Source organism: Stegodyphus dumicola, chromosome 5 (assembly GCF_044657685.1).
Source record: "Stegodyphus dumicola isolate Sdum_Otavi_A_Nest chromosome 5, ASM4465768v1".
Lineage (NCBI taxonomy): Eukaryota > Metazoa > Arthropoda > Arachnida > Araneae > Eresidae > Stegodyphus > Stegodyphus dumicola.
The window spans coordinates 212512216-212539275 of record NC_140772.1 but is presented as its reverse complement, the minus strand read 5'-3'; the positions used below and the strand labels follow the sequence as shown (position 1 = coordinate 212539275).

Sequence of the window (27060 nt, the reverse complement as noted above, 5' to 3'; positions counted from 1 at the left end):
TTTTTATACGGATGTATTTAATAAAAAATAAAATATATTTCATAAAATAATGTTTGAAATGATCATAAGCTTTAGATTTTGCTCCATTTTTAAATGAGAGACATAATATCTCATAAAAAGTTAAACGGCCTGAATATAAGAATGTTAATAGCAATTAGGACTCTTCTTAACTTGTTCATCTTTAAACCTTTATTCTGTAAAAACTGTGATAATGCTAAAATGAAAAGCAACTTCATCTCCCTGTAGAAGTCGTTTTCTTATAACCAACACACGTAATCATAACATTATTGTTGCTGTAGTTGTGACTTATCTCAGTTTTCTGACAGTAGCATCAGAACAAATTCACGAAATACATCATGCCAAGCAGTACAAGACTGTGCCTATTGTTGGTAAGATCTTTGAGCACAACAGCAACAGTACGGCTTTGCCCAGTTCCGCCTCTAATTTTGACGGAGAGCTCTGAAGGGGGACGGGTTCGAGAGTCTCCTCTTTCCGCCCCTCTGTTCCTACCACCAACGTCTGGAGACGAATTTCAGCTCGCCGCATATTTAGCGTCTCCAATACCGCACAGACATTAGACATTGCAAACATCCGTGCTTTTTCCTGGATTAGAACCCGGGCCATTCGGTACGTCAGTCAGTGTCGCTAACCACTATACCGATTGGGCGTCTGAATCATAATGATGAAAACGGTAATGAGTGAATCAGAGATTATCATCTGCCAGAAACTGCTACTTTATAAGAAAATACGCTTACGAGCGTTACATTACAAATATGTAATCTAAAAGGGTGTCATAACATTAAATGTTTGAATATTCAAATTTAAGATAAACTATGTGCCGTGCAGTTTAAAGGGTGATTTACATAGCTTATGTAAGCAGTATATATTGAGATAAAATGAAGCAAATATGTTTTTCTCTAAGATGAGCTCTAAATTATGGGTCGTAAATTTTCTAACATAGTTTTGAAGCTTATGGAAGACGAGTGAGGTTTAGAGAACGGCATTTCAGAGAGAATAATATGTTTAAATAATGCCTTAAAATTAGGGGAAAAAAGAAACCTTAGAATGAGAGAGATTTTGAATAAGACCCAAGAAAGGTTTTAAATTAACCTTTGAGTTTTATTCAAAACCTACTCCAGTTTAAGATTACTTTGCTGTCTTGTTTTAAATTTTACATAAAGGTGTATATTTTCCAGTTGCAACTAATAGACGTATGCTTTCAAGTTTTGGAAGATAAAAAGCGTACGCTTTGTAATAGAAAAGTAGTTATACTATGAAGTATTTTCAGTTATTTAAGAAAAGGTAAATTAGTTTTAATATTATAGCGACATAAACATTATTAAACAAAACATACGTAGTAATTTGCAGCAGAAACAACTGGTGTTTCTCATCAAACGTGTCCTGGGGTTGAATTTCTATTCCGGCAAGCAACTTTCGAAAATAATTGTTACATCATTCATTACCATGGAAACAAAAGCGAGCGCATTTCAATATTTTATTATGTCAAACAGTGCTGCTCGTGTGTTTACTGATCAAATAAATTCGTATTCAAATGCCATAAAAGTGGTTTCTGTTTAACTTTGTTATTATTAACAAAATCATTGCATGAAAAAAAAATAATGCAAATTAACCAGCAGTTCGACTAATTCGCTTAATTACATATACGTTAACAAGAAACATAAATGCTACTAAGAAAAAGCTTTAAACTATCAGAGTTAATTTTTCATCTGGCAGAAAAGTCTTTTATCTTAAAAAGAGATTAATTTCTGATCCTTTCATTACCTTCAACTACAGCAAACATTTTTCTTGATTATAATAAAATAAATAGTAAGCTTAGAAGAATGATCACACATTTTTTTATTTCTTCCTAGAAATGCTATGCAAGGGTATTGGTTATAACGGTTTATTTAAACATTGTGGGAATTTACTTAAGTTAATTAACAGTTACTTTTATTTTGAAACAACATTTCGTATTATTCTCGCTTTCAACCCATGCTTTCTTGCCAGAATGTAAATGAGTTAGCGAGTGTATAAACAAATGAAATAGAAAGAAGTTAGTATTTAAAGGAAGGCTTGGGAAGGTTCATTTAGAGCGTGTACTGCCTGCCTGAAAGTCACGTTGTTATATTTGATTTATTAGCGATTAGATTTCAGTGGCTTTGAGCTCTTCTTGTCATTGGCCTTGTTTACGCCGACGTTTACTAGTCGGAGCATTCCTGCGCTTTAAGTAACTTGTGAAAAGCCATTAGGCTAATTTAATTCTGTTCTATTTGAAGTTAGTTGCTACCTTTTGAATTAAGCCAAAAGTGTTGGCTTTTGTAGGCATGAGTCAGTTCCATCTGTGAATAATATTAAGTTAATAGGAGTTTATTTACACCCTTTCTCTGGACTTTGTCGCACTTAAAACTTAGGGACTATTGCCCTTTAAACTTGGAACTATAGTCTGTTGACGTAAAGTTAGTTCGTGCTACCAAAGAACACCAGACATTATCACATTGTTGAGTGATATTTTACCTAACGTACATTGTTCTTAAATATTACTTATTATGGTTCGCATGCTTTATATTGCAGTTAGTTTACAGTGAAGAAACAGAAGATAGTACTCTAAATTCCTGTAAAAATAATATCTTGAAAAGGGTTACAATAATTAAGAAAGTGATTGAATATTTTTAGAATGCAAGTCAGCATAGTTTGTAAGCACTTATATAAGATGAATTTAACTCATAAATGAATCATTTTCATATTGTTAAAGAAAAGCTCAGAAAGATTGGTTGCTTCCTTAAACTGATTACTGCTGCAACGGATTGCTTGTAGGGTTTATATTTATTTTAACTAACATTTATTTTAAGTTTAAACTATCTTTCCTGTCAAGCCTTACTTTCCCCTGGAATTGCCAATGCCAGAGTATGTAAATTTTAGTAGAACGCGCAAGGATTCAAATTGTCAGAGGAAGTAATCTGAGTTAAATAGAAGGGAAACGAGTTCGAAAGTGTGCTTTCTTGCTTCACGAGCGTGGAGGTGGCTAGTTAGAAATTGAAGAACCACGCGTTTCGGCCTTTGTGCTTGCCTCGGCAGATTGTTAATCTTTCAACGTAATATTCAGAAGTTTGCTAAATTATTTTAGAACGCGGTGAGGTTAGTTACGTTTAGAGAGCCTCGTAGTTAATCACTTGTTACTATTCTTTTTTTTAGTTTCTTATTTTTATTTTACCGATGGGTCGGCGTAATTTGTGAGCGTCAAGAGCATGCATTTGTAATTTCTAAAGTTGAATAAAAAGGGATTTAAACCCTTCTCAAGACTTTGTCTACTTTCCAGTTCTCAGCAGTCACCACTATTGTTGCGTGCAGGTTGGAAGCGCGCAACATTACATGCTTAAACTGATCAATTAATGCGATGGTGTTTTTAATTAATTCCATTTGACTCAACAAAACACGAAAAACGACCAGCAAAAGAACTTGATTCTCGAGACTGCGACACACAAGAAGAAATATGTTGTGTGATGGTTCATCAAGGAGGTTAAACTGCTCTGATGGAAAGCACGAAGAAGGAGTTGCGCTAGATAAACGAAATTTAGGAGGCTTATTTGTACATCTGAAAGATGATGTCTATTCAGATTTCGAGCTAAACGAACAATTGGCGTTAGCAATGCCTCTATGAACAGGCAAATTACGTTTGCTTTAAGCGGTAGTAGACCTGTAGCGGTCACTCCACTAACTCTAAATTACCAACTTCAGTGGTACTTTGCAACTTCAGTGGTATCAAGCTAAAGCTCATTGGAGGGCATAGTGGAGATCTGTTATTTCTCAGATAAAAGACATTTCTACCTTGGTATCAGAGATAGCTATATGTTGGTTAGGAGGCCAGGTGAGTGCTTCGAACCAAGTTGTCTGTGGCACAGACACATTGGATATAAACTAGGAATTACGTCTTTGAAGCAATATCATATGACAGCAGTAACACAAGTTTCTTTCATATGACAGCAGGAGCTCTCTAATCGTTATCCCACAAACCTTGACAGCAGATTTATACGTCAGGTTGGTGACTGCAACAGTTGTGCTGCCATTTTTGAGCAATATTCCAAAGGGGATTTTTCAACAGCTGGTCCCCATACCCCGCTACCACTCAACATACTCTACAGAGTATTGACATGTTGCTTTGGCTGGCAAGATGACCAGATCTTTCACCTATCAAGCATATAAAAAAACCTAACTGGACTACAAATCCATCATCATATACACACAGAGTGGACCACTGCTGATTTGACCGATTAAGTGCAACAGACATAGACGTCCATTCTACTAAGTGACATACCGTATCTGTGCGACACAATGCATTGCGCGTTTGCATTAAACATCTTGGCTACTACAGCTGGTATTAATACACTATCACTTCACATTTAAAATGGCTCTTCTGGAACATACTTCAACCTGTGACCTTGAAATATTAATAAAGTCAATATGTTAACTAGACAATTGCTTTGCTTATATTTTATTTTTCCACGCTGTTGTTTTTTTCTTGGTGTTGGATTTCATTTCAAAAGTACATTGTTCCATCAATGTACTTTTGAAACATTCTGTGAATAGTCATTAGAGATGGATGCTATCCAAACACATAGCTCAACATTAACGCATAAGCCAAAGGCAGTGGCTTATAATAAATTAAACTCAAAGTTATGTCCTATGGTGCACAGCAGTGTTGCCGACATACGATGCCGAAAATTAAAGATAAAAGTATAAGTTTAAAATTTGCTTTAATTTGACCTGTATTATTTTAAAAATTTTCAGCTGATGTAAAATAAATTCAAAACGTTCAATTAAACATGGATTAGAAGTATACGTTTTGAGTAATCTTAACACAGCTGCGTTTGATTTAAAAATGTAGTAAAGTTTCAGTTTGATTAGAATGCTCTTTATAATATCTGTTTGGTATGATTAAGACTATTAAAACGCGATTATTAATTTCAATTTCATATGCTTCGAAACTCTGATAAAAGTATTATTTATCCTTATCTTTTTTTAGTGAAAATATTATAAGTTATATTTTTTAAATTTCTTATCGCTAGAACTCCAACTCACTTGTCGGTTCTCATCAGGTAGTTCTCAAGACTTTCGTTGTAGTCTTCTGACATCTGATGATCTGAAATAAAACAAGGATATACTATTAAATTTACGAAAAAATTTGGAATTTATTGATAGATACTATTATATATAATTGTACTACATAACTATATTTCTGATCATTAGGTTTTTAAACTAATCTGTAACAGCATATTTTCTAACATAAAATGCAAATAGATTCACAGATATCATTTACTGTTCCGTCTAGACAAACATATATTATGAATAGGTAAATTATATTTATTTCAATATTTTTATCTTTGTCTCGAATGGCAGTTAGTAATAAGTGATTTACCACTTTTCATGATATAGCTATGTTTATAACGTCTGTTTGAGATTGTTTCCATTTAGCTTCCAATTGGTATTATGTGTAAAATGCATTTTCAAGACAGGGGATATCTTTTTTACAATCTGTGTTGCAACGGAATATTTTTACTACGATATCAACAGATGCGCATGACAATTATAGTGTACTGCATTCGTGAAGAGTATAGTTCATTTCATGACCATTATCACGCATTAAACATGCTACCTTATCAAAAGATTGGGGATAAGTAGCAAATAGAATTTAAGGGATTTTTTTTGTGAAGACACTTCATTTTAAAGCAGTATTAAGGTTTTGAAATTTGCTACATCATCAGCATCAAGTAATTTTTAAATTAAAAAATAAAGTATACATACATATATACATATATATACTATATAGAATATAAATTTTTTGTCATATATTTATATATACATATTATGTCATATATTTTGTCATATATTTTGTCATATATTTATATATAGTATATATATATATATAAACTTACAAAACAACTTTTTAAAACAAAATATAATCATGCCTAGTATTTTCGCGCTTTAAGCTGCTGAAAAATTATTAGTAGAGACAGAAAGTAAGAAATTCAGAACACAATTTTCACTAAGATCAAAAATTCAAATTCATAAGTAATAGATTTCAAATAATCCCGTCATATAAAAAAAAACTTCATCATTTGCGAAAATTTGCACAAACTAAGTGTTTTCATGTATATGTTTTATGTAAAGATTCATATAATTACAACAGATTAAAGTTGTAGCTTAATCAACTTTTGTTAGGAATAATAAATCATTTACACTTAATTAATCAGAAAAAGGAAAAAAAAGTGAAAATTGCAGAGTTTAACAGAATGCGAATCAAAGTAACTGATATACAAATTTTATAGTTAATGTAAATATACATAATTGAAATCATATTACATGAACACTGTGTGTGTGTGTGGGGGGGAATTGACAGTTTTATATCTCCCGTTCTACTAGGCCGATTGACGAAATTCAACTTGCGTGTTTCATGTCTCGAAAGCGCGATTTAGGACATGTATTAGATTTATATATAGCATTGTTATAATGTAGGTTTTCTGACACAAAATCGGACTTTTCTGAAATGATATGCCAATTTGTTCCATATTTCGATTCTACGACTCAAACGGTGCCAAACTGCCAATTTTTGTAAAAATCGCATAAGTAATTTTTAAAAATTTAGCTCTCAAAATTTTAGCTCCTCAGTGTTAGTTAAATTTGATATATATTTATTAATATCTCTTTTTTATTAAACTTAATTAATTCCTTCTTCCAGAATTCGAACTTTAGGTTCATTCCAAATAAAATTCAATCTTTTTCTTATGATTTATTTAAAAAAACTTTTATAAATTTTTCGAAAACGTTTTGAATTTATAACCTATAAAATGTTTACCATGGCCTTAAAGTAGATGCATTTCTGTATTTCTAAGTATACCTGCAAAAAATTAGTTTTTTATTCAAATTTTCTTGGATATACGTGAAATTACATATTGTCACGTTTTGAAATTTGGCATATTTGTCATAAATGATAATAATGCCAAATGTAGTTTACGCATTTTGTTAAATTTATTTGAAATAGTAAACGATGACTTTTTTCGCTGGTTTACAATGAAAAAAAGAAAAGTAAAATAGGTTGCTATAAATGAAGAAGTTCGACAAGTGGCGCAAACTGAAAACAAAATGCGGCAAAATAAATTTTTAAGTTTCTTTATAACTTTCGCACCAAATTTAAAAAAAATCAATATTAGGCATAATTTGAGTCGTAGAATCGAAATATGGAAAAAAAAAAATCATGTCATTTAAAAAAAGTCCAATTTTGTGTCAAAATACTTATATTAGAACAGTGCTGCGTATAAATCTAATATATATTCTAAGTTGAGCTTTCGAGACGTGAAAAACGCAATTTGAATTTTGTCAATTGGCCCAATAAAACGGGAGATATAGAACTGTCTATGTTTTTTTTTCGCAGTGTATATGTATATACACGCATAAGATTACTTCAGTTGTTTAGTAAATCCTCCACTATCTGCGATGACAGCCTTGCAGTGGTCCTGCACAAAATATTTCAAATTCTGAATGCAATTCGTGCCAGTTTTATGGATCCAAACTCTAACAATGTTTTCTTGCAATTTAATCTTTGTAGCAGGTTTCGTAAGAGCAATTTTGTAACCTATTATATGACAACAGGTTTCAACGAGAATCAGATCAGGACTATTAACCAGTCCAAAACTTTAATACCAGATATTATCAGATAGGTCTACACATAAAGGGAGAGAATAGGAGGAAAATTACGTTTGTAATGTCCAAGATTTGAGAATTGGCAAGATTTGAGGACTCATGTGTTCTGTATAGCATTGCAAGGACATAAACCACAGTACAATTTAATAAAATTCAAAGACAAATGAACAGCAGTTTCAATATTTGGCTTGATAGTACTTGATAGGGTACTTGATAAAAGCTTGAAAATTAGTTATGGTTTCGATCTTCGGTTGATAGTCGTACGTTTGTCTACAGCAGGAAAGTAGAAACTGACAAACTTGAAGTTATGATTTTACAGACTGTTGAGATCGTTGAGTGTTCCACTTTAAATTACAAAAGAAGATAATAACAGAAATTAGGTCTTTACGATTAGACACATTGGTGACCACGTCACTAGAATTGTGGAATACTAGCTCTTGGCTGTTTGATGAACTGGCCATATAAAACATCCTCGGTTTTCCTCACGGGTAACGTAACGACATGTCAGTTTATTTTATAAAATCCTCCACGAAAGCATCCTTCTTTCTACTTGCAGATGCCCTAGTTAACTTTGCGATAATCAGAACAGTTTAAATTCATTAAGCTTAAGGAGAAGATAATGTTAGAAGCTCAATCTGTTATTAGGATTCGAATTAAAAGCGGTGTAAAACTAATTGATTTTTGCACAAAAATTTAATGTATAAACATGTTAGAAATGTTGAGAGATAGTTGAGTAAAAGTTTAAAAATATGTGTCAGGTAATTTTTAAATAAATAATGAAGTTCTCTCCTTCAAGTAATCGAAACTTAATTTTTAACGTAAAATCTTGCAACGAAAATATATATTAATACAATAAGTTTTCTTTCGTTGAATCTACCGATACTGTATCTAAAATATTACCCTGAAGCAACACCACTGAGAAAATAGAGAGGAAATGCAATTCTATGTTAAGAAAGTATCTCTTGGGAAATTATAGCATACGATCTATGATCAACTGGGCCTGGGATCAACAATCTTTCCCTAGGAAATTTACCCGCGCATTAATGACATTCTGAGTAGGTTTGCGTGTCGGTAACAATATATAATATAATATAAATATAAATAAGGTTTAAGCTCTCTAGAGTATGAAAGGTTTTAGAGTATTTAAATAATTCATTTGACAACATATTTGGAGGAGAGAGGGAGGGGCAGTTTCAGCAGGCTGAAGGCAGAAGGAAGGAACGTGGAGGAAAAGAATTATTCAAGAATCCAGCTTAAATTCTTCTCTGTGAAAATACTTCAGTTAGCTAAGTACATCTTCCTTGAAAATGTAGTTACTTGACTAATATTAAAAATTAATGTTTTATCCACGTGAAAAGACTGGTAGATTAAATTCATCCAAAAGTGTACAAAATACAGAGCGGAATAAGAATACGGTTACTTTGCACTAGGCAGTGAAAACGTCACTGTTTAAATCTTGCGAAAAGATATAAAATGCCATTAGTTTTATTTTGCATTCGAGAAGAGGTGAAAATGCTTCGTTGAATTCTGTTGAATAACTAATGGCAAAGTCAATGTATTATTTTTGGTTAAATGGTAATTAGTAAAAAGCACTTCCTTCCCGTTAATCAATAAATTATATTTTTACGTTTTTTACTCTGGGCTTAATTTTAGATTAAGCGGAAATTCTCCTGAGCTAAAATATGCATTTCGGAAGATAAATTATTTTTGCACGACTTCTAATGAAACTTCTGAAATGTAAAAGAATCACGAATTTTTATTTGTTTAATGATTAACATTCTATTTAAAAACAGCAGAATTTAAATATGATTTTGTAAATGTCTCAAAGATTATAACCTAAAACAGGAAAAATTAGGGGTGGTGGAAGGTACAACTGAAATTGAAAATGAACGGACAAACACAAACCAAAAATGTAGTGTGATTGTCTTAAGCTTTGTTTGCGAGGTCGCAAATAAGAGATAACTTTCGGAAGCAAAAAGAAAAACTTACTTTTTTAAAAGATGTGTATTGCCATATTATCTGCAATGTATTACTTCTTTCCCTGTCTCAATTTTGGAATACTCTATAAGGTACCAACCCGAACCACATAACCAAACAAGTTGGTCTTATGGTTATAACAAGCCACGCACAATTACACTCTATAATGTATTTTTTCCGCATGCCATTTTGTTGTAACGGTAGCACACACTACGCGTATTCCAGAAGCCAGGGTTCGAGTCCCCGCGAGGGCATTGCACGTTCCTACATCGATGTAACTTAATGACTGCCCTGCTAAAAAGTGCCCCATAGAAATCAGCAAAACGTTTTATGTGTATCCATAAAATTCTATGGGTTTCTAATGACTTTTACTGGTTTCTATTGGTCACTGTAGATTTTCCTTATATGGTCTCAAAATGCCCCATAGAAATCAGTAAAACTTTCTTTCTGGTACCCATAGAATTCTTTTATTCTCTACTGAATTGTACTCGCTTCTATTGATATCTGTGGGTTTTTCTTACTGGTATCAACTGATACCCATACAACGAAAATCAATGTCAGCACTTTCTACTGGTTTGTGTTGATTTATATTGACTTTTACTAGTAATAATATAATCGAAATGGACGCCAAATAAATTTTCTATTTACTTATATTGGTTTATACTAATTTTCTAACTGACGTCAATGGATTTCTTGTAAACAATGAAATTAATACTGGTATCAGCAAACCAAAATTCATTGATATTCTTGTTGTCTACGGACTATTTTAAATTATTTATTTATTTATTTCTTAAAAAAATTCCTTTATTTGGTATTGTTGAAATTAAGATTATTTCTGTTTTGTAATCAACAGAAAGGTTTTAAAATAAAAAATCATACAATGAACCTTCTCATCTCCACCTCTTCTCTAAGATGATTAGTAATTCTAAGAATGCAAATAAATATGAGCATTCAATAAACCATCAGACCATCAGATTAACCTGGAAACGCAGGTAGTCGTTTTAGAGAAGGTTCACTGTATGTGCTAATTTTATTGTTTTTTTAAAAACTTTTGTTGAAAAAAATAACAGTAATAATATACACCCACACACAACCTGGCGCTTGAACTAAAAGGTGATGGACAATAATTCGCTACCACCAGTATTGGGCAATTGGGTACCTAATCCCGGTCGTTCTTAAAAGAGGAAGTATGTAAGGTATTTTTTCCCTTCTTTTCTGCATGCTTTCGTGGTGTAACAATAGCACACTCGGCGTGTATTCGAGAAGTTGAGGTCCCGCTGAGGGCAGTGCATATTTCATATCTCCCACTTCAGAATAATCTCGACAAAAGAATGGCTGCATGTGAAATTTCGTGGGTTTACCCATGTGCAATGTGAATACAAAGCATTTTCTATTGAAAAGATTTATACGAAGACATCACCGCTTTTAACAGATGACCAATGTATGCTTTACCATAACCTAAATAATTAAATCCAGTTGAATCACACAGATCAAATTGTCTTGGAGTACTGCACAGTATGCCTTCTCCTCTCAAAAAGATTTGTTGAACGTGTAAATCATGTCCGTTGTTATCAGACAATTTTCAGTTCAAGATTAATTTTTCTTGCTTTCAAAGAAGACAATCATTATGCTCAGTAGTCATCTTTCTTGCGTGAGTACATTATTTTCTTGGATACTTCGAGCTCAACACTATATTGTCATTGTAGCCGTGCCCATTATACTTCAGCAAGCTTAGCTTATAAGTCGGCCTCGAGTACATCAAATATTTATTCAACTTTTGTCGAAGTGTTTTAGCTGCGTGCTTGATTTTTGTTTATTCAGAGTTTTTCAGCATTTGAAAAAAGCATTTCTGTGCTCTGCATTTTCACTCTTACTTAGCTTATAGGAATATAGCTTTATTTAAAAATAATGTAACATTACTTATTTTCCGACACAATATTGTATCCATTCATTTTACAGTTTATCTTTAATATTAACCGAAGTAGGTCCGAACTAAAAACAACCAATATTTACAAATTTTGACACACTGAATACAAATTATAAACGTAAAAACTAATTGTAAGTTTTGAAAATCCAAGTGCTTATTCAAAAATTGTTGCTGTAAATACAGAATGCGATAGATATGTCAATGTAACAAAAGTTTAGCTTTATTTCTTTTGTAAATAATAAAAAATGTCGCACCTTCTTATTTCTTTTTGTTATTAAGTTTTATGAAAAATTACTGCTACAGCATATGAAAATATTATTCAGATTCTCCAAGTACCTGTAGAACGATGTAGCAAACACTTGGTAATATATAGTTATATGGCCATAATATACGAACCCAAAATTAATTTTATAAAGCTGATACGTTACTTACTCTGTTAAATTATTTTATTTTAATAAAGTGAAGTTACGTGTAATAAATTTTTATTTAATCTGAGAAATGTAATTATCAAGTTTCATATCCATTTTCATTTTTAAGCAACTACAAACATAGTATTTAATATTTAGTGTTTTAGGTTGTAAGGATTATGCTAATTTTATTAACAGTTAAATTTTGAGTTAAACTTCTTTCCTATCAAATTCTTAACTTAACTAATATAACTTACTACTTTCGGCCAGAACGTAACATCACGTCTGAATACATAATGCGGCCGAGCGGTAAAGTCGCTGAACACTGGTAGTTCGGTCCGAGGTTCGAATCCCGCGAACGGGCTGGCTGCATGGCCGTTTTCGTGGTTTTCCCCATGTGTAACTTATATACGAGCCAGTTTCCCTTAGAAAGTCCTCCACGAAGGTATCCCTACCCTTAGGCAGATAGCCCTAGTGTGCTTTGCCATAATCTCAATAAACCAAAACCTACTTGCTGAGTTAGAGAGAATCAGAGTTTCTGATTAGCGCGCGTGCGCCTTTTCGGCAACTCTCTCTCAAAGCTGTTGTTATTACACTCGGCCGTAAAATGAAAGCCCTTGATAGCTTAGTATTCATTTCGTGTTTAGGAGGCCAACTCCATTAAAACTTTGGTAGCTTCGGCTATATCTCTTTTTAGTTGGGATTAGTTTTAGTTTACTTCTTAGCCTCTTATGTTCAAGCGCACGTGTCGGCTTTAATTGTACACTTCAAGACGGAGTTCTGTTAAAACTTATTTGAATAATAATGGGTTATTTAGCCTTCCATCTTGTTGTTTCTTGTCACACGAACTCAAACGATTATTCGCTTAACAGTTCTTAAGATTCTTCACGTTCAACAGCAACTTAGCTTTTACAAAGTGAGGAACTCTACAAGGTATAGGAAATAAGTACTTTTTAGCCCAAATGTGCTTTAACCCAAAAAGGGCTATTAGTCTCAAAATGGCATTTTCCGTCGAATCACTTTCAAAATTGTTACCACCAAATATTATCGCCCTGTATTTTAAATAAAATAAATAACGAAGAATCAACATGAATTATTTATGTATGTTTCTCAAATTGTTAAAAGACAACGGTACCAAGAGTAATCAAATTTTGAGTAATATAGTCCTCCATCCGAACATGGGAACCTGGAAACCCGAATTAGGAATTTCGCATTTGGCCTTAAGAAAGCAGGAAACTGAAATATTTTGATTGAGCTTTAGAGCAACTTAGCTTTTACAAAGTGAGGAACTCTACAAGGTATAGGAAATAAGTACTTTTTAGCCCAAATGTGCTTTAACCCAAAAAGGGCTATTAGTCTCAAAATGGCATTTTCCGTCGAATCACTTTCAAAATTGTTACCACCAAATATTATCGCCCTGTATTTTAAATAAAATAAATAACGAAGAATCAACATGAATTATTTATGTATGTTTCTCAAATTGTTAAAAGACAACGGTACCAAGAGTAATCAAATTTTGAGTAATATAGTCCTCCATCCGAACATGGGAACCTGGAAACCCGAATTAGGAATTTCGTATTTGGCCTTAAGAAAGCAGGAAACTGAAATATTTTGATTGAATGTGAGCGCCACTAATGGGAAACTGAATTTCTATAAAATGGAAAAAGATGTTAGAACACATGTGTAAACCCTTTTTTCACTCGCACAATAAATTCACTGACTACAATAAGTACATCAAAGCAAAAGTGAACCTTCCCTTTTATGCGTCTATACTACTAACAAAGTTGTACAAACTGAAAATTACAATTAAAAGGGTTAACAACATGCATAGCTGAGAACTCTAGGAATTTAATACAGTTACTAGCAATACAATAAAAATAAGCAAAGTACAAGTCAGAGGGATGGAATTATTACTTTCAAGATCTAGGAGTAGGTACTCTAGATCCCAGGAGCCTAAGTATACCCACATTTAGACGTTACGGCATTTTTAACTAAGCACATAATTTCCTGCTACACCCACCTACCCGACAGACATCCAAACTCAGACACCAGACATCTCTCACAGCAGGTTAAATTTTTCCCTCGACGCTCGTTGTCTGTTCTTAAATATACAATACATTTCTGTTGTGCAATGTGAATGAGAGACAGTTGCCCTGACAGAGTTAGTTGCAATGATATAAAAAGGTTAAAAAAATATTTAAACAGCAACTAATTTGTTAAAACTAAATTCCAGTACTCCAGGAGCGGGCAAACTGCAAATTGTTAATATTCATCTGTTAGAATCATTAGCGCTTAATTGTAGCATCTTCAGAGTTTCAGGAAGAGCAAAAACGAAAAAAAAAACCCACCTGAAAGGGCTTAAAGGGATTCTTTTTAACGTTTTGTCTGTTAATTTTATTTATTAAATATCATGTTCTTCACACTTAAACCATAAAATTCGATTCAATAACAATATCACAAAATAATTTTAAAAGAGCATGTCTTCCGATATTCTGTCTTGAGCGCTAGGATAAATTTTTTTTCGTACAGTGTTGCAATGGCTTGCTTTGAAATCGTTAAGTTTCATAATCAAAAACTCACAAATGCTTTACAAAATATGAAATAGATAATAAAACAGATTCCAAATTTGGGCTTCCAGATGCCCATATTCGGATGGAGACGTGGTTATTCAAATTTTGCAAAATTTGATGGCTGTAGGTACCGTTGTTTTGAGAAGCATACATACATTTATGCAGATTCTTCATTATTTAATTTGATTAAATATAACACAGGGCTCTAATATTTGGTAGCAACAATTTTAAAAGTGATTCGCCGTTTATAGTATATCAACGCAAAATGCCAAATCGAAATTAATAGCCCTTCTGGACCAACGCCCTTTGGGATTAAAATTGTAAGCCATTAAGAGCGGGTGGGGAAGGAGACTTTCAGATAAAATAATCTTAAATGACACAAAAGTTTAATAAAAACTAATAATATGCTAATTCGCAAATGCTATTAAACCAGAATAAATTCGAAAGCTAGAATTCGTGTTATAAGTAATAACAGAAAAAAATAAGTAAAAGAACTAATGCCTTGACGTTTATTATTTGCAAGCCATGAGTTTTTGATAAACGTTTTTAAATTTTTTTCCACATCAGGGCCAAAAGACTTTTATTTAATAATTTATTCAGCAGATATCTTATCATTATCATAAACAGACCAAACGTTAGAAGAAAGTTTTTTCAATCAGGTGTCTGTGTGGAGTTAAAAGGTTGTTGTTCTTAAACAGAGTTTGCTCAATTTTATATTTGTTACTGTTTTAAAACCATTCAAAGACTTGTAATCAAAAGACAATTTGTTAACATTTTTAAAACAATTCATTAACATTTAAAAATTTTTGTTTAAAACATAGCTTTGGATTTTCTTTAATACTGAATTTTTAAAATATCAGGAAACATATAAAAATCCTATAAATTAAATTAAAAATCTCAATAAAATATCATTATAGTTAGAATTTCCTCTTAAACAGCTTTTATTAAGCCATGAATCGGCCTCAAAAAACATAAAAATAGTGAATTATGTCAATTAAATAACTTAATTTAATTTTCTAAGTTAAAAAATAAAAAATAAATCTTAGAACATTTATTCTTACCCTGAAATAACAATTTGTAAAATTATGAACATTAAAATAAAAGCTATTGTTTTAATTAGCGACGAAGAAGGAAAATGGCATAATATCGCTAAGTTTGAGGAAATAAACAATAGTTTACATAGCTTTTAGATTATTTTTACTTTACATAGCTTATTTTTTAATAAATATGATATTTTACTAAAAATATCATATTTATTAAAAACTATAATAAATATTTAAACTCATAAGAAATTTTTAGACAGGATTCCGTAGCTTCATGTAAAATATATAAGTTATTCATTTTGGGTACAAAGAATGTTTTTAAAATTATATCCAAATTAATAATATGATCCATATTTGTTTCCATTGAGGATACAGTGAATAGAATAATTTTGCATAGAGGTAATAATTCTCTAATCAGAATAAAGATAATAATTTTAACAATAATTTGCAAGTACCAATATATGAAGAGAATTAATCTCTCGCAGTAAACTCGCTTTTGTGTTCGAACATCAGTATATTAGCTTAAATCATAATAATAACTTCCATTTAATGACAACATACTACATTTAATTGTGCTACAAAAGAAATACGTAATGGATAGATTGTGTCATAGCCATAGCTAATTATATTTTGTGGAAATATTTATTCAACAGAATCATTGCTAGTATGAGACTTCCGTGCGACTATTTAATTTACGTTGTAGAGACATTAGGTATTTTTTGGAAGCAGTATAATTGAAAAATTAACAAACGTCTTCGCCGGGAATCGAACCACAGAACTCTGGAATACCGACTCAGCGTTGCAGAGCCACTACACCACGAAGGCACGCTAGGAAAGCAGAAGAAATACCTTATAACGTTAATAATTTAATTTACGTTTTAGTGTGCAATGTTAGAAAACTGTAATTTATTAAACCCAAGGGAGACAAATTGCATTTCATCTGCAGATGTATAAGCAATACAAGTCGGTATAAGCAAGACTGTCATCTGTCTTTCACTAATACGGCCTTCCGTTTAATACGACCTGGTCAGCTGGGGGAAAAATACGGCAAAAAATCACAAACTTTTGCACGAGCAAAGAGCTTTTGCGCTTTATTGTTGACTTGGATTCTACAGGTTGTCTCATAAGGACGTTGTTGCCAAACTTAGCATACTGGTATGTCATGCCATGATAAACAAGATTTCGCGAAAATGCGAATGGCGACCGCTAGAGGGCAATGTTGGCAGGTGTATGGGCAGTAGGAAGTGTAATCATTTCAGGCGAGAGGTTGCAAGAGAAGGATGAATCAGTTTACTAACTCAATTCTTTATGGACATTTTGTGGAAAGAGAGTGTTACCGAATCTCATAGTTGACGTTCCAGCAACTGTACGCCGAAGCATATGGTTTCAGCATGATGGGGTGCCTGCACATTTTAGCAGCCCTTTGCGGGAATACCTCTAGGATATATCCTAATCGCAGGATTAGCAGAGGCGAACCAGTGGCGTGGCCAACGCCACCTCCCGTCCTGCCTTTTCTGGATTTCTACCTTGGGGATACGTGAAGATCATGGTGTACGAGACGACCGTAACATGGACCATAACATGGATCTCGTCACTAGGATCTTGGAAGCGGCAGCACGTGTCCATGACACACCTGCCCATTTTGAACGGGTCCGCGAATCCATCCGTAGAAGTTGTGAAACATCCATTGTGGTGAATGGAAGGAATTTGGAATATCTTCTATGATTTAACCGGGAGGTGTTAACATGACTATTTATCCTTTCCTTCTCCTCTACGCTTGCGAACATTGCCCTGTAACTATGGCCGTTCGCATTTTCGGACATAAGTTCTATTAGGGTGAAGTAGTACACTACATTCAGCAGCCTGCATCTGCTCAGTTCAATCAGTTTGTTGTATTTGCTGATGTTGTTATTACCAAGTTGTATTTGCTGATGAGTTGACGTTTTGTTTGTTTACTATTTCTGTGGTAGTAATCTGATTACAGTTACAGTATTTTTACCTTGAATATACGTATCCTGTTCTTTGATGCGTTGTTAGGGCAATGACAGAAGGAGATTGAAAAAGAAACCGAAAGGAGATAGGAAAAGGGTGTTCCGAGCGAATGATAACTAATGTTATGAACAAAGAAAAACAATGAAAAAATGCAAGTACAGAAATTAGCGAAGCTTTGTTTCTTTGGTTTACTAAACACAAAAACAAAGGTGTCTCAATATCTGAAAGAAACTTAAAAGAAAACGCCTTGAAATTCCGAAAAGAAATTTATGAGTGTGACCCTATAGCTAGGGATGGGTTGTTCCATATGTGAAAAAACTATAGCTAGGGATGGGTTGTTCCATATGTACCTATAGCTAGGGATAGGTTGTTCCATATGCTAGGGATGGGTTGTTCCATATGCTAGGGATGGGTTGTTCCATATGCTAGGGATGGGTTGTTCCATATGCTAGGGATGGGTTGTTCCATATGTGTATGTAAAGAAAATTTCATCAAATGATGAGTCTCTGAAAAGCTTGAGTGATAAATTTCATAAGTTGCTAGACGAGGAAAACAAATGCTACAAGCGAAGTGAAGATCGAGTAACGATCTTTGCCACAGCAAAGCTTAAAATGAAATTTACTTGGAAAATTTAGAAACCTTTGCAGCTTTTCAGAATGCACCAAAAGTGTTTGTCCAGTCAGATATTTTAATTAGTGCTAGGATCAGTCCAATTACTTTTAAAGAATGGTTTTTTAAAGACTTTGGGCCACAGACTTGCAAGCTTTTAAGAATAATTTTCCCAAAAATGCGCAGTTGCTTTTGGATAATGCTCCTTCTTAGCTGAAGGTAGATTTTCAAGATGGAGAAATAAATGCCATGCTTTTACCTCATATATCACGGCAGTTTGTCAGGCCATGGATAAAAAAGGTTTTGAAAATTTTAAAAAGAAATTATCACAAGAATCTTTTCGAACTTTGATTCCATTAATCGACGAGAAGATATAATTGAGTGTCTGCCAAGCGTGAACTTAAAGGACGCTGCCTATTACGTTTCTCAGTTGTGGGAATCAGTCATCTGAACAGTTTCAAAAGTCTTGGAAAGGTTTATTAAATGAAGGTGATGGACAGGAAAAGAATCTTCAGAAATCCAGTAACTTGAGAAGGCTAATCGGAAAGACATGCTGTCTAAGCTAAAAAAAAGTGCTTGTATGTGATGAAGCAAGAATGGAAAACTTGAGCGAATGGTTATCTCAAGATGAGGAATATAAAGTGACAGACGAAGAAATCCTTAATGTGGCTCAGAATGAGAGAGGTACAAAATGTATATGAGATGAAGTAGTGATTGCAGATAGCGGGGACAGGATTTCTCACACCGGAGGACATAAAGCCCTGAAATAGCATTGAAATGTGGGTAGGAATTGGAGAAAACGTCATCAATGGAGGTTTCACTTCTGCAGAGACTAGAAGATCTAGCAGAGAGAAAACGTCAAACAGCTGGCAAACAAAACTCAATTACCAACTTTTTTTCATCAGGTTTCATTGTTCTTTGTGGTACATACAGTATGACCTTACATTTTTTCGAGTTACTAGTATGTAATATTTGAAATAATGAATGCATCTTGCTTGCTACTTTTCCCCCATCCGACCTTCCGATCACCCTACCAAGTAATCGTTACTTTATTGTATGTCTGAAAAGCTGTGGCAGATTTTGAGATATATTGCTTACTCATCCGCGTATGAAGTACAGTTTATCTTCCACAATTACTGAATTTTCTTCATACTGAAGAAAAGAAATATGTTTGGTTACCATAGATTTTAAAATAAACAAATATAGTGCACCTTTCCATGGCAACCCATTCCCTAAGACGATCATCTTGTGAAATGTCTCAGGGATGTTTTTGGAATAAATCATCCGGCATATAGTGTCTTACAGAATATTTTTGATAGCTTGAATAAATATTGGTATCGAACATCATTTCTTTAATGGAACCAACCCTCAGAAGATCGAAATTATCTGGAACCCGCGGTGGCCGTTTCAAGTAGAAAGGGTAAACAATAACGTAAGCAGTGTTTTCTCATTCAGCATTCTATTAGACTTCATAATTGTATTGTTCTCAGTAGTGCTCGGCTTAAGAACATACATAAATTGCGAATAAATAAATTAGCATAATTTATTAACTGAAGGAAAAAAAATCTTCTTTCCTAATTTTGAAAAATCGTTAAAAATATAATGAATTAAATGTCCTTGAAATTACCCAATATTGAAATTCCAAAATGTAGTTTCATTTAATTACTTTATTCCCAGTTTATGATATTTAATTGTTTATAGTCATCTTATGTCTTACTAAAGAAGAAAGACCAAACCTATCAAAATAAAATTTTAAATTTTAGAAGCAGAGTGGGCAACTGAAATTGCCCAGTTATTTCTTTAACATCATAGATATGGAAAAAGTAATATATTCAGTAATAATAATAAAGTAATTCAGAATTTCAAAACGGAGAATATTTTACAGCAGCGGAGAAAATTATGGTTAGTGCTACTTACCAAGCGGGGCCGGATATGGAACAGCCCCCATAACCTGAGCAATCAGGAACACAACAACGGTTGCAAGAAGCAAATATTTCATGATTTTCGTTTAGCGATGAATCTGAAATGAAAGAAACACAATTTTAATTGACAACATATAGCGACACAAATAGAATTACCCGTTAAGGAATTTATTTAAGATTTTTAGAAAGATGCAGGTTTCAAGGAGCTATGTTCACCAAAATCATGCAAGTTAATTAGCGTCTGGACCAACAAGAAGCAAATAACGGTTATAAAACATAATTTGATAACGTACAATAAATTAGCAACACAGCTCCCTTTTTTTTTCCTTACAGGAAGCAAAAGTAGACAAGCAATTTAAGCTTTGTTTTCAGCTTAATCTGCTTCTGAACTTTTGCTTCGTAAGCTAAATTAATCCAGGAAGGAAAAATGGGCGTTGGAGGAAGAATTCTGACTTAACCAACAAAAATAAGACTGCAAAAGAAAATAATAGTTGTTAGCATATATTTTATCATTTGTTATGGTCTTTAATTGTGGGGTCCTCTTATCATTATCCCCCCCGAGGCAACTTTCGACGTTCTTGCTAGGACTTGTACCTAAACAGGCTCAACTTCTGGGGTAAATAATCTGTCTTCACAGTGACTAGAACCATTCGATGGTAGATGCAGGCTCGGTAGTGACCATACTGGTTCTGTCTTGTCTGCCCCTTCGTTGTGGGGACGTAACATAGCTTAATATCGAAGTTTACGGACTACGTTGTGGTATTATATACTTTATTGGTGGATACTAGCCATCTAATCCTTGACTCGAGAAACGTATTTCCAGACTGTGAGTATCATGTAAGTCAACGTGGGTTGACCGGGGGTTATCCCTCCTTGGATCGCCTCCAGGGGTTCAGGCGTTTAACTGTGTTAACCTCTAAGGTTTGTGGCGCTTAACCATGGCAATTATTAAGCCAGGGTTGGGAGCCTTTTTTTCCTAGCGCACTACCATGGTTATCTTAGCCTTGTGGAGACATTTGGTATTTTTTGAAAGATGAAAATTGAGCAAACGCCTTCGCCGGGAATCGAACCACGGACCTCTGGAAGACCAGCCCAGTGTGCAGAACAACTACACCACGAAGGCGCGCTAGGAAGGAGGGAGAAATACCTTATATACTCCCCCTTTTAAATGGCGACTGAGCTTTATTTTAAATCGCCAAATCCTGAGTGCGGAGAATCATCATCCAACACCCTTTTAGCTCGGGTGCCATTGCAGAGACATTAGGTATTTTTTGGAAGCAGGCAAGATGAAAAATGAGCAATCGCCTTCGCCGGGAATCGAATCACGGACCTCTGGAATACCGGCCAAGCGTGCAGAACCATTATACCACGAATGCACGCTAGGAAGGCGGGAGAACTACCTTATAGCCTAATTATACATCAGGGGTACCTCTGCGTTGGCTTGCTTTTAACATATAGTTTCTCAGATGAGATGTAACAAATATTTGATACTCATTGTTTCCATTTAAACAGCTTATTTTTTTTTCTTTTTAAAGCTGGCAATATGAAAAAGATACAGTCAAGGGTATTTGATGGTTTGGTTGAAAATGTTATTTTGATTATGAGTACGTTAGTTATAACCACAGAAAAATAGAGAAATTGACATGGATAATTTCTACTTTAAGGTTCTTGTTATAAAATAAAAGTCGTCTATGTATTTATTTCTAAAGCAAGAAAATAATTTGTTAGTTTTAGAATCACTTGTTAATGCAATGCATAAACATTCTAAGGATGATCCAAGACAGAACATTTACTATGATGCAATTGAAGTCACTGTTGAAACAGCCATTTAATTCTTGGCATTTTTGCTTAAAAGCTAAAATCAGACATTTCTTAAATGTCAAAGAAATAATTTAAAATTCAATAATGCTCCTTTCACACCTTTGTCTTTCAACAAAAATTTAGTTGAAAGATGGTACCACATTCACTTTAGTTTTATTTTAAGAGAATGACAAAGGAATATTTTTTGTTTTGTTTTTGTTCTTTGAACATCGAAAATAAAAGTAAAATTCTCTCCAAATCTTTGAATTCGCCCAAATAAAATATATAAAAGAAGAATGTTTGTGTGTTTGTTAGCGATTAGTCACTACTATAGCTATCACCAAACATTCTACCATTCTTTTCTGGGTCGATGTCCACTTGAAAAAAAAAAAAAAAAAAAAAAAAAAAAGCTAAAATCAGACATATTAGTTAAAAATACTGAATACGCTAATTTTCGCCCTCATTTTCCATAGTGGCAACAGTCTCGTGCGCTGGTAATAATATTTTTCCCTATAAAGTGTTGCCATTGCTCGCTTTGAAATCATTAGAGTTTGTTAATCAAAAATTCATTATAATTTATAAAATATGAAATAAATAATAAAGCAAATTCCAAATGTGAGCTTCCGGATGCCCATATTCGAGTGGAAGATTACGCTATTTAAAATTTCATGTCTCTGGGTACCGCTTTTTTTTTCACAGTGCGACAAACATATTTACATTCATGCGGATTCTTGATTATTGAGTTTCTTTAAATATAATGCACGGCTCTAATATTTGGTGGCAATAGTTTGAAAAGTGAAACGCCGTTTATGGTGTACCAACGCAGAATGCCAAAACGAAATTTTAATAGCCCTTCTGGCTAATGCACTTTGAGATAATAAATGAATCAAATAAAATAAAAGAGGAGGGGAATTCAAATAGGAAGGAATATTTAATGGTAAGTATTTTAATATGTAAATAAAACTAATATAGCCGGTATATTAATCCAGGAAATTTTAAACCATATATAAAAATTGCCAGATGAAACTTGAATATTTTTCCAGAGAAAGATTTTTCTCTCTTTCAGTAACACAGTTTAAAAAGTTAAGCAGTTTACTCTTTCACTATACATTTGAGTACTGTGTAAGCAAAATATAATAATATAATATAAAATAATATAATATTGATACCTTAGCATCTTTTACAATGTGTATGCCTTGGCGACAGTATGTATAATCAATAATAAATTTGCACAACATTAAAATAGATTACTAGCCAAATAACCGTGAAAAGTTATTAGTACAGATTAACTTCTGAAAATTAAGACATCCAGCAATGGCACATTACATTGATTAGAGACGTTATGAAACACAACATTTAATGTGAAGTATTCTAGTTACACTACATTGAATACCTTGAGCGCAGCGCCATCTAGTGGATATTCGGAAAGTTAAAAGTTTATATAGTATTCCACAATTTGTATTTCAAAAGTGGATAAACGAGATTAAACAATAACTGTGGTTTGTAGAACATTAGATGTATTTAATACTTTTCAAAATTATTGTACATGCATATTTGATTTAACGTCAGACGCTTAGGATTACTATTTTAGAAGATATTAAAAAATTTAATGCCGTTATATTGGAAATAGTGTTATAATTTTGGTAACCTTTCTTATTTTGCATAGGATAATGATTTACCAAGTTTTTATCACATAAATTTTTCTAACCATAATTTGTTTCAAATTTAACATATTTTCATGTATGCTTCTGCTATCAATGCCAATCAATAAATAAGTTTGAGGAAAAGTATCTTTTACAATTATCTAAAAAATTCAGAGTATTCAACATTTATTTTCCTTCTTACCGAGGAAGGGGAGATTAATATAAAAAGTTTTTAAAAGTTTTTTTGAAGGTTATATAAAACACGGAGAGAAATGTTATACATTTAGCACAATACATTTAAAATATTTTTCAATTTTTGAGAAAACAGATAATTGATTGCATAACTTTTAATTACGAGACATGAACTTTTTTCAAACTTTTCTAGATAAAATAATACTGGATACTAGTTAGTACACTAATTAGACACTGGACGGCAAAGTGACGTTTTTGTACAGAAATATTACATTATAATGATACACATTTCTTGTAATTTAAATGAAAACGTAATAAAGTAATTCTAATTTATATAGCAATGGCTTATTAATGTTTTCAATTAGGTTTTAAATTTTTAAAACATTTTAAAATGAAAGAGTAGAATCTAGTCCAGCCTTCTTTTAGGAAAAAAAATGCAGAAAGAGTAAGGAAACTAATATGTAAGAAATTTAGGAATGTAAGAGAGGAATTATCATTTCAAAAGCAATTGATTCAGCGATCAGATCCTAGAATTTTCGTAATATACTGTTGCGTTCTACGAGTTCCTTGATTTAGAGTAATTGATGATAAGATTTGATAAAGAATCAAAACGCAGTTTATAGGCCAGTATTGCACAGAACTGTTGCAAAGACATTTTTACAGTCGTCGAAAAACTACGACAAACTCGATGAAACAATCAGCAACGTAGCCTACGGGCTATAACGGTGAAGACAGCTACACAGCAAAGCACTAAACTACAGCTCTCATCTTGGTCAATCGTTTTCAGGCTAATCTCTGAATTCAAGGCACTACTAAAGATACACTACTGCTCCGCGTACAGGCGGGGTATATATACTTTTAACCTACATTCGAGAATACTCCCGAGAAAACGCCAGAAATGTCTTCTGGAATGTTCTCTCTCCGTCTACGGTATATCGCCAATCGTATCTCAAAATATCACCAAATGGGCGAATTTGCACTAAATGTGGCAACCCGGCCTTTACCTGCCGCTTTCTGACAACCCTAAACGCACTTTTGGGGGAAAGGTGTCACACCGCAGCTGTGCATTTCGGAACAGTTTTATAAGAATGATATTGAGTTTTTCTGCCATTCCGCAGTGAAAGAAAGCTTATCTGCAGAAAAAGAAGTTCTGAGTTCAATTGCTTTTTGAAGATAAGCCTTACATCTTATGTAATTAAAGTACATATTACATCGGTGTGTGTAAAGATACTTGATCCACAAACAGCATATTAAGAACAAATAATTATCGACTTCGACAGCTTTAGTGCAAGGTTTTTGATTATAGTTAGGGATACCTTAACTGAAAATGCTCTTGAACTCTTCATGACCTAATTCGCGGCTGCATCGAATCTAAGATCTCTAACTGGTTCAAACAAGCGGTATTTTATAAACAATAAATTTTCCTTTACGTGAAAGAATTTAATTGTTTCTTATTAAAGCATTTACGTTTTTGTTGATGAAGAAATGATTGACTAAGTAATAACAAAAACTGAGATTAATCCCTTTCTTTATAATTATTTAGCCAACATTTAAAAGAAATTATTAACTCTAGCAAGAACTATTTCTCTTGAAGAATAACACTTTCGCACTTGACTCGAAAACATCTCCCTCTGCAGCTGTATTTTGTAATCAACTTTAGCAAACGAATTGCTTTACCTCGGCTTCTCATACTCGTAAATATGAATTATTTAGTATACGTTACAAGTTTCTGGAAGTAAATCTCAAAGTGGCTTTTGCGTAAACTCGAAACATAGCTCTTAATAAAATGAACGGAATTGCTCTTGAATATTAAATACCTACATTTATGAGCTTCTGCTTGCAACAAGTTACTGGGCCTCTGAGAGAAAAATTTGGATATTTATATAGGCAGCACTGATCTTACTTTATACCTCCACGTAGAATGGAATATCTGTAATCTGTAAATCAAGCGACAAGTACTACTGGTAAAAGTAATTCTTCTTTTCCAACACTGAAATTCAAATTATATCGGGAACTTCTAAAACTTACATAAAAAGAACATAAAAATAAATTATTCCAGCTTCAGTAGTACATTAAAATTGTTCTTATTCTAAAATGCACATAAAACATATCCTTCGGTTTTGATAATTATACTCGTGAACTGTGAACATTAGCTTAACATTAGATAACATCTTCACTATTAACATTAGCTTATTAATCATAAGTATCTTTAGAGCGCACCTATTTGGATGCGCACGGATTATTTTCCAGAATCATTGATTTTGAATGTATCAACCAAGAAACTTTGTATAAATGATTACAAAGCCATTGTATAAATGATTGTTTGAGAAAGATAAGATGATTTATAATATATGGATGCTTGAAAAAAAGACAAATATCTGAATTTGTTTTTAGTGCTGTAAGCTATTATGTGAAAAAGCTTCATTCACATTTTTTTACAATTAAAATTATTTTAAAATTTCTTTAATGTGACACCTCAAATCAAATTGTAGTCCTTATTTTAAGTGGAAATGATCGAAGAATTATGAAAATCTTATTGAATTTGTGTTTTAGGAAGTTCTTATTTTCAATATAATATCTAAGATATTTAGTGAAATTTTTAAAATGCTGAAAACACTTAACATATTGTTACGAAATGTCTAGCTGCAGTCATAGCTTCTCCACAAAGAGGGTTTAGGGTTGCCAGAAAGTGCAAGGGAAGGCAGAGTTGCCAGATTTGGGGCGAAATCGTCCATTTGGCTACATTTAGCGAAGTGGCGATATGCTATAGACGGATGGAGAACGAATTCTTACCTTTCTAGAATTCTGGGTTTGCTCCAGAATGTTCTCGAAGTCAGGCCAAAAGCTATATAAAGCCTGCCTGTAAGCGGAGCAGCAGTGTCTCTCAGTCTAGCGCTAGATAGTGCATCGAAAGTGTGCATCTTTGAGGCTGTCGAGTGTATCATTGACTTCATCATTGACTTGTATCATTGAGCTGTAGCGTGGAGAGTCTCGAGAGTATGTTGAGTTTCGAGAATAACATAATCGAGTCGAGAGCTGCACTCTAGTGCTTTGCCGTGAAGCTGTCTTCACCATATTGCCTGATATCCTGAAGGCTGTGTTACTGATTGTTTCAGCTTGTTTGTCGGAATTTTTCGACGACTGTCAACGCGACTTTGGAACTGTCTTTGAGTAATACTGGCTTAATAAATTGTGGTTTCATTCTTCATCAAGTGTTATTGGCAATCACTCTAAATCCACGAACCCGCAGAACGCAGCAATATGTTAGTGCTCTGAATGTTTT

At 33.3% G+C, this 27060-nt stretch overlaps 1 protein-coding gene across 2 annotated transcripts in view; it reads right to left on the bottom strand.

Moving 5' to 3' along the window:
- LOC118184647 (xibalbin-1-like) overlaps positions 1–27060 on the bottom strand; it is a 107288-nt gene that overhangs the window by 5912 nt on the left and 74316 nt on the right. For both annotated transcript variants that reach the window (XM_085817643.1, XM_085817645.1), the window contains exons 2-3: positions 20138–20240; positions 5077–5137 (exon numbers count right to left, since the gene is read on the bottom strand). In XM_085817643.1, coding sequence (XP_085673769.1) covers positions 5077–5137; positions 20138–20219 — 143 coding nt within the window. In that variant the 5' untranslated portion in view covers positions 20220–20240. The remainder of the gene's footprint in view (positions 1–5076; positions 5138–20137; positions 20241–27060) is intronic.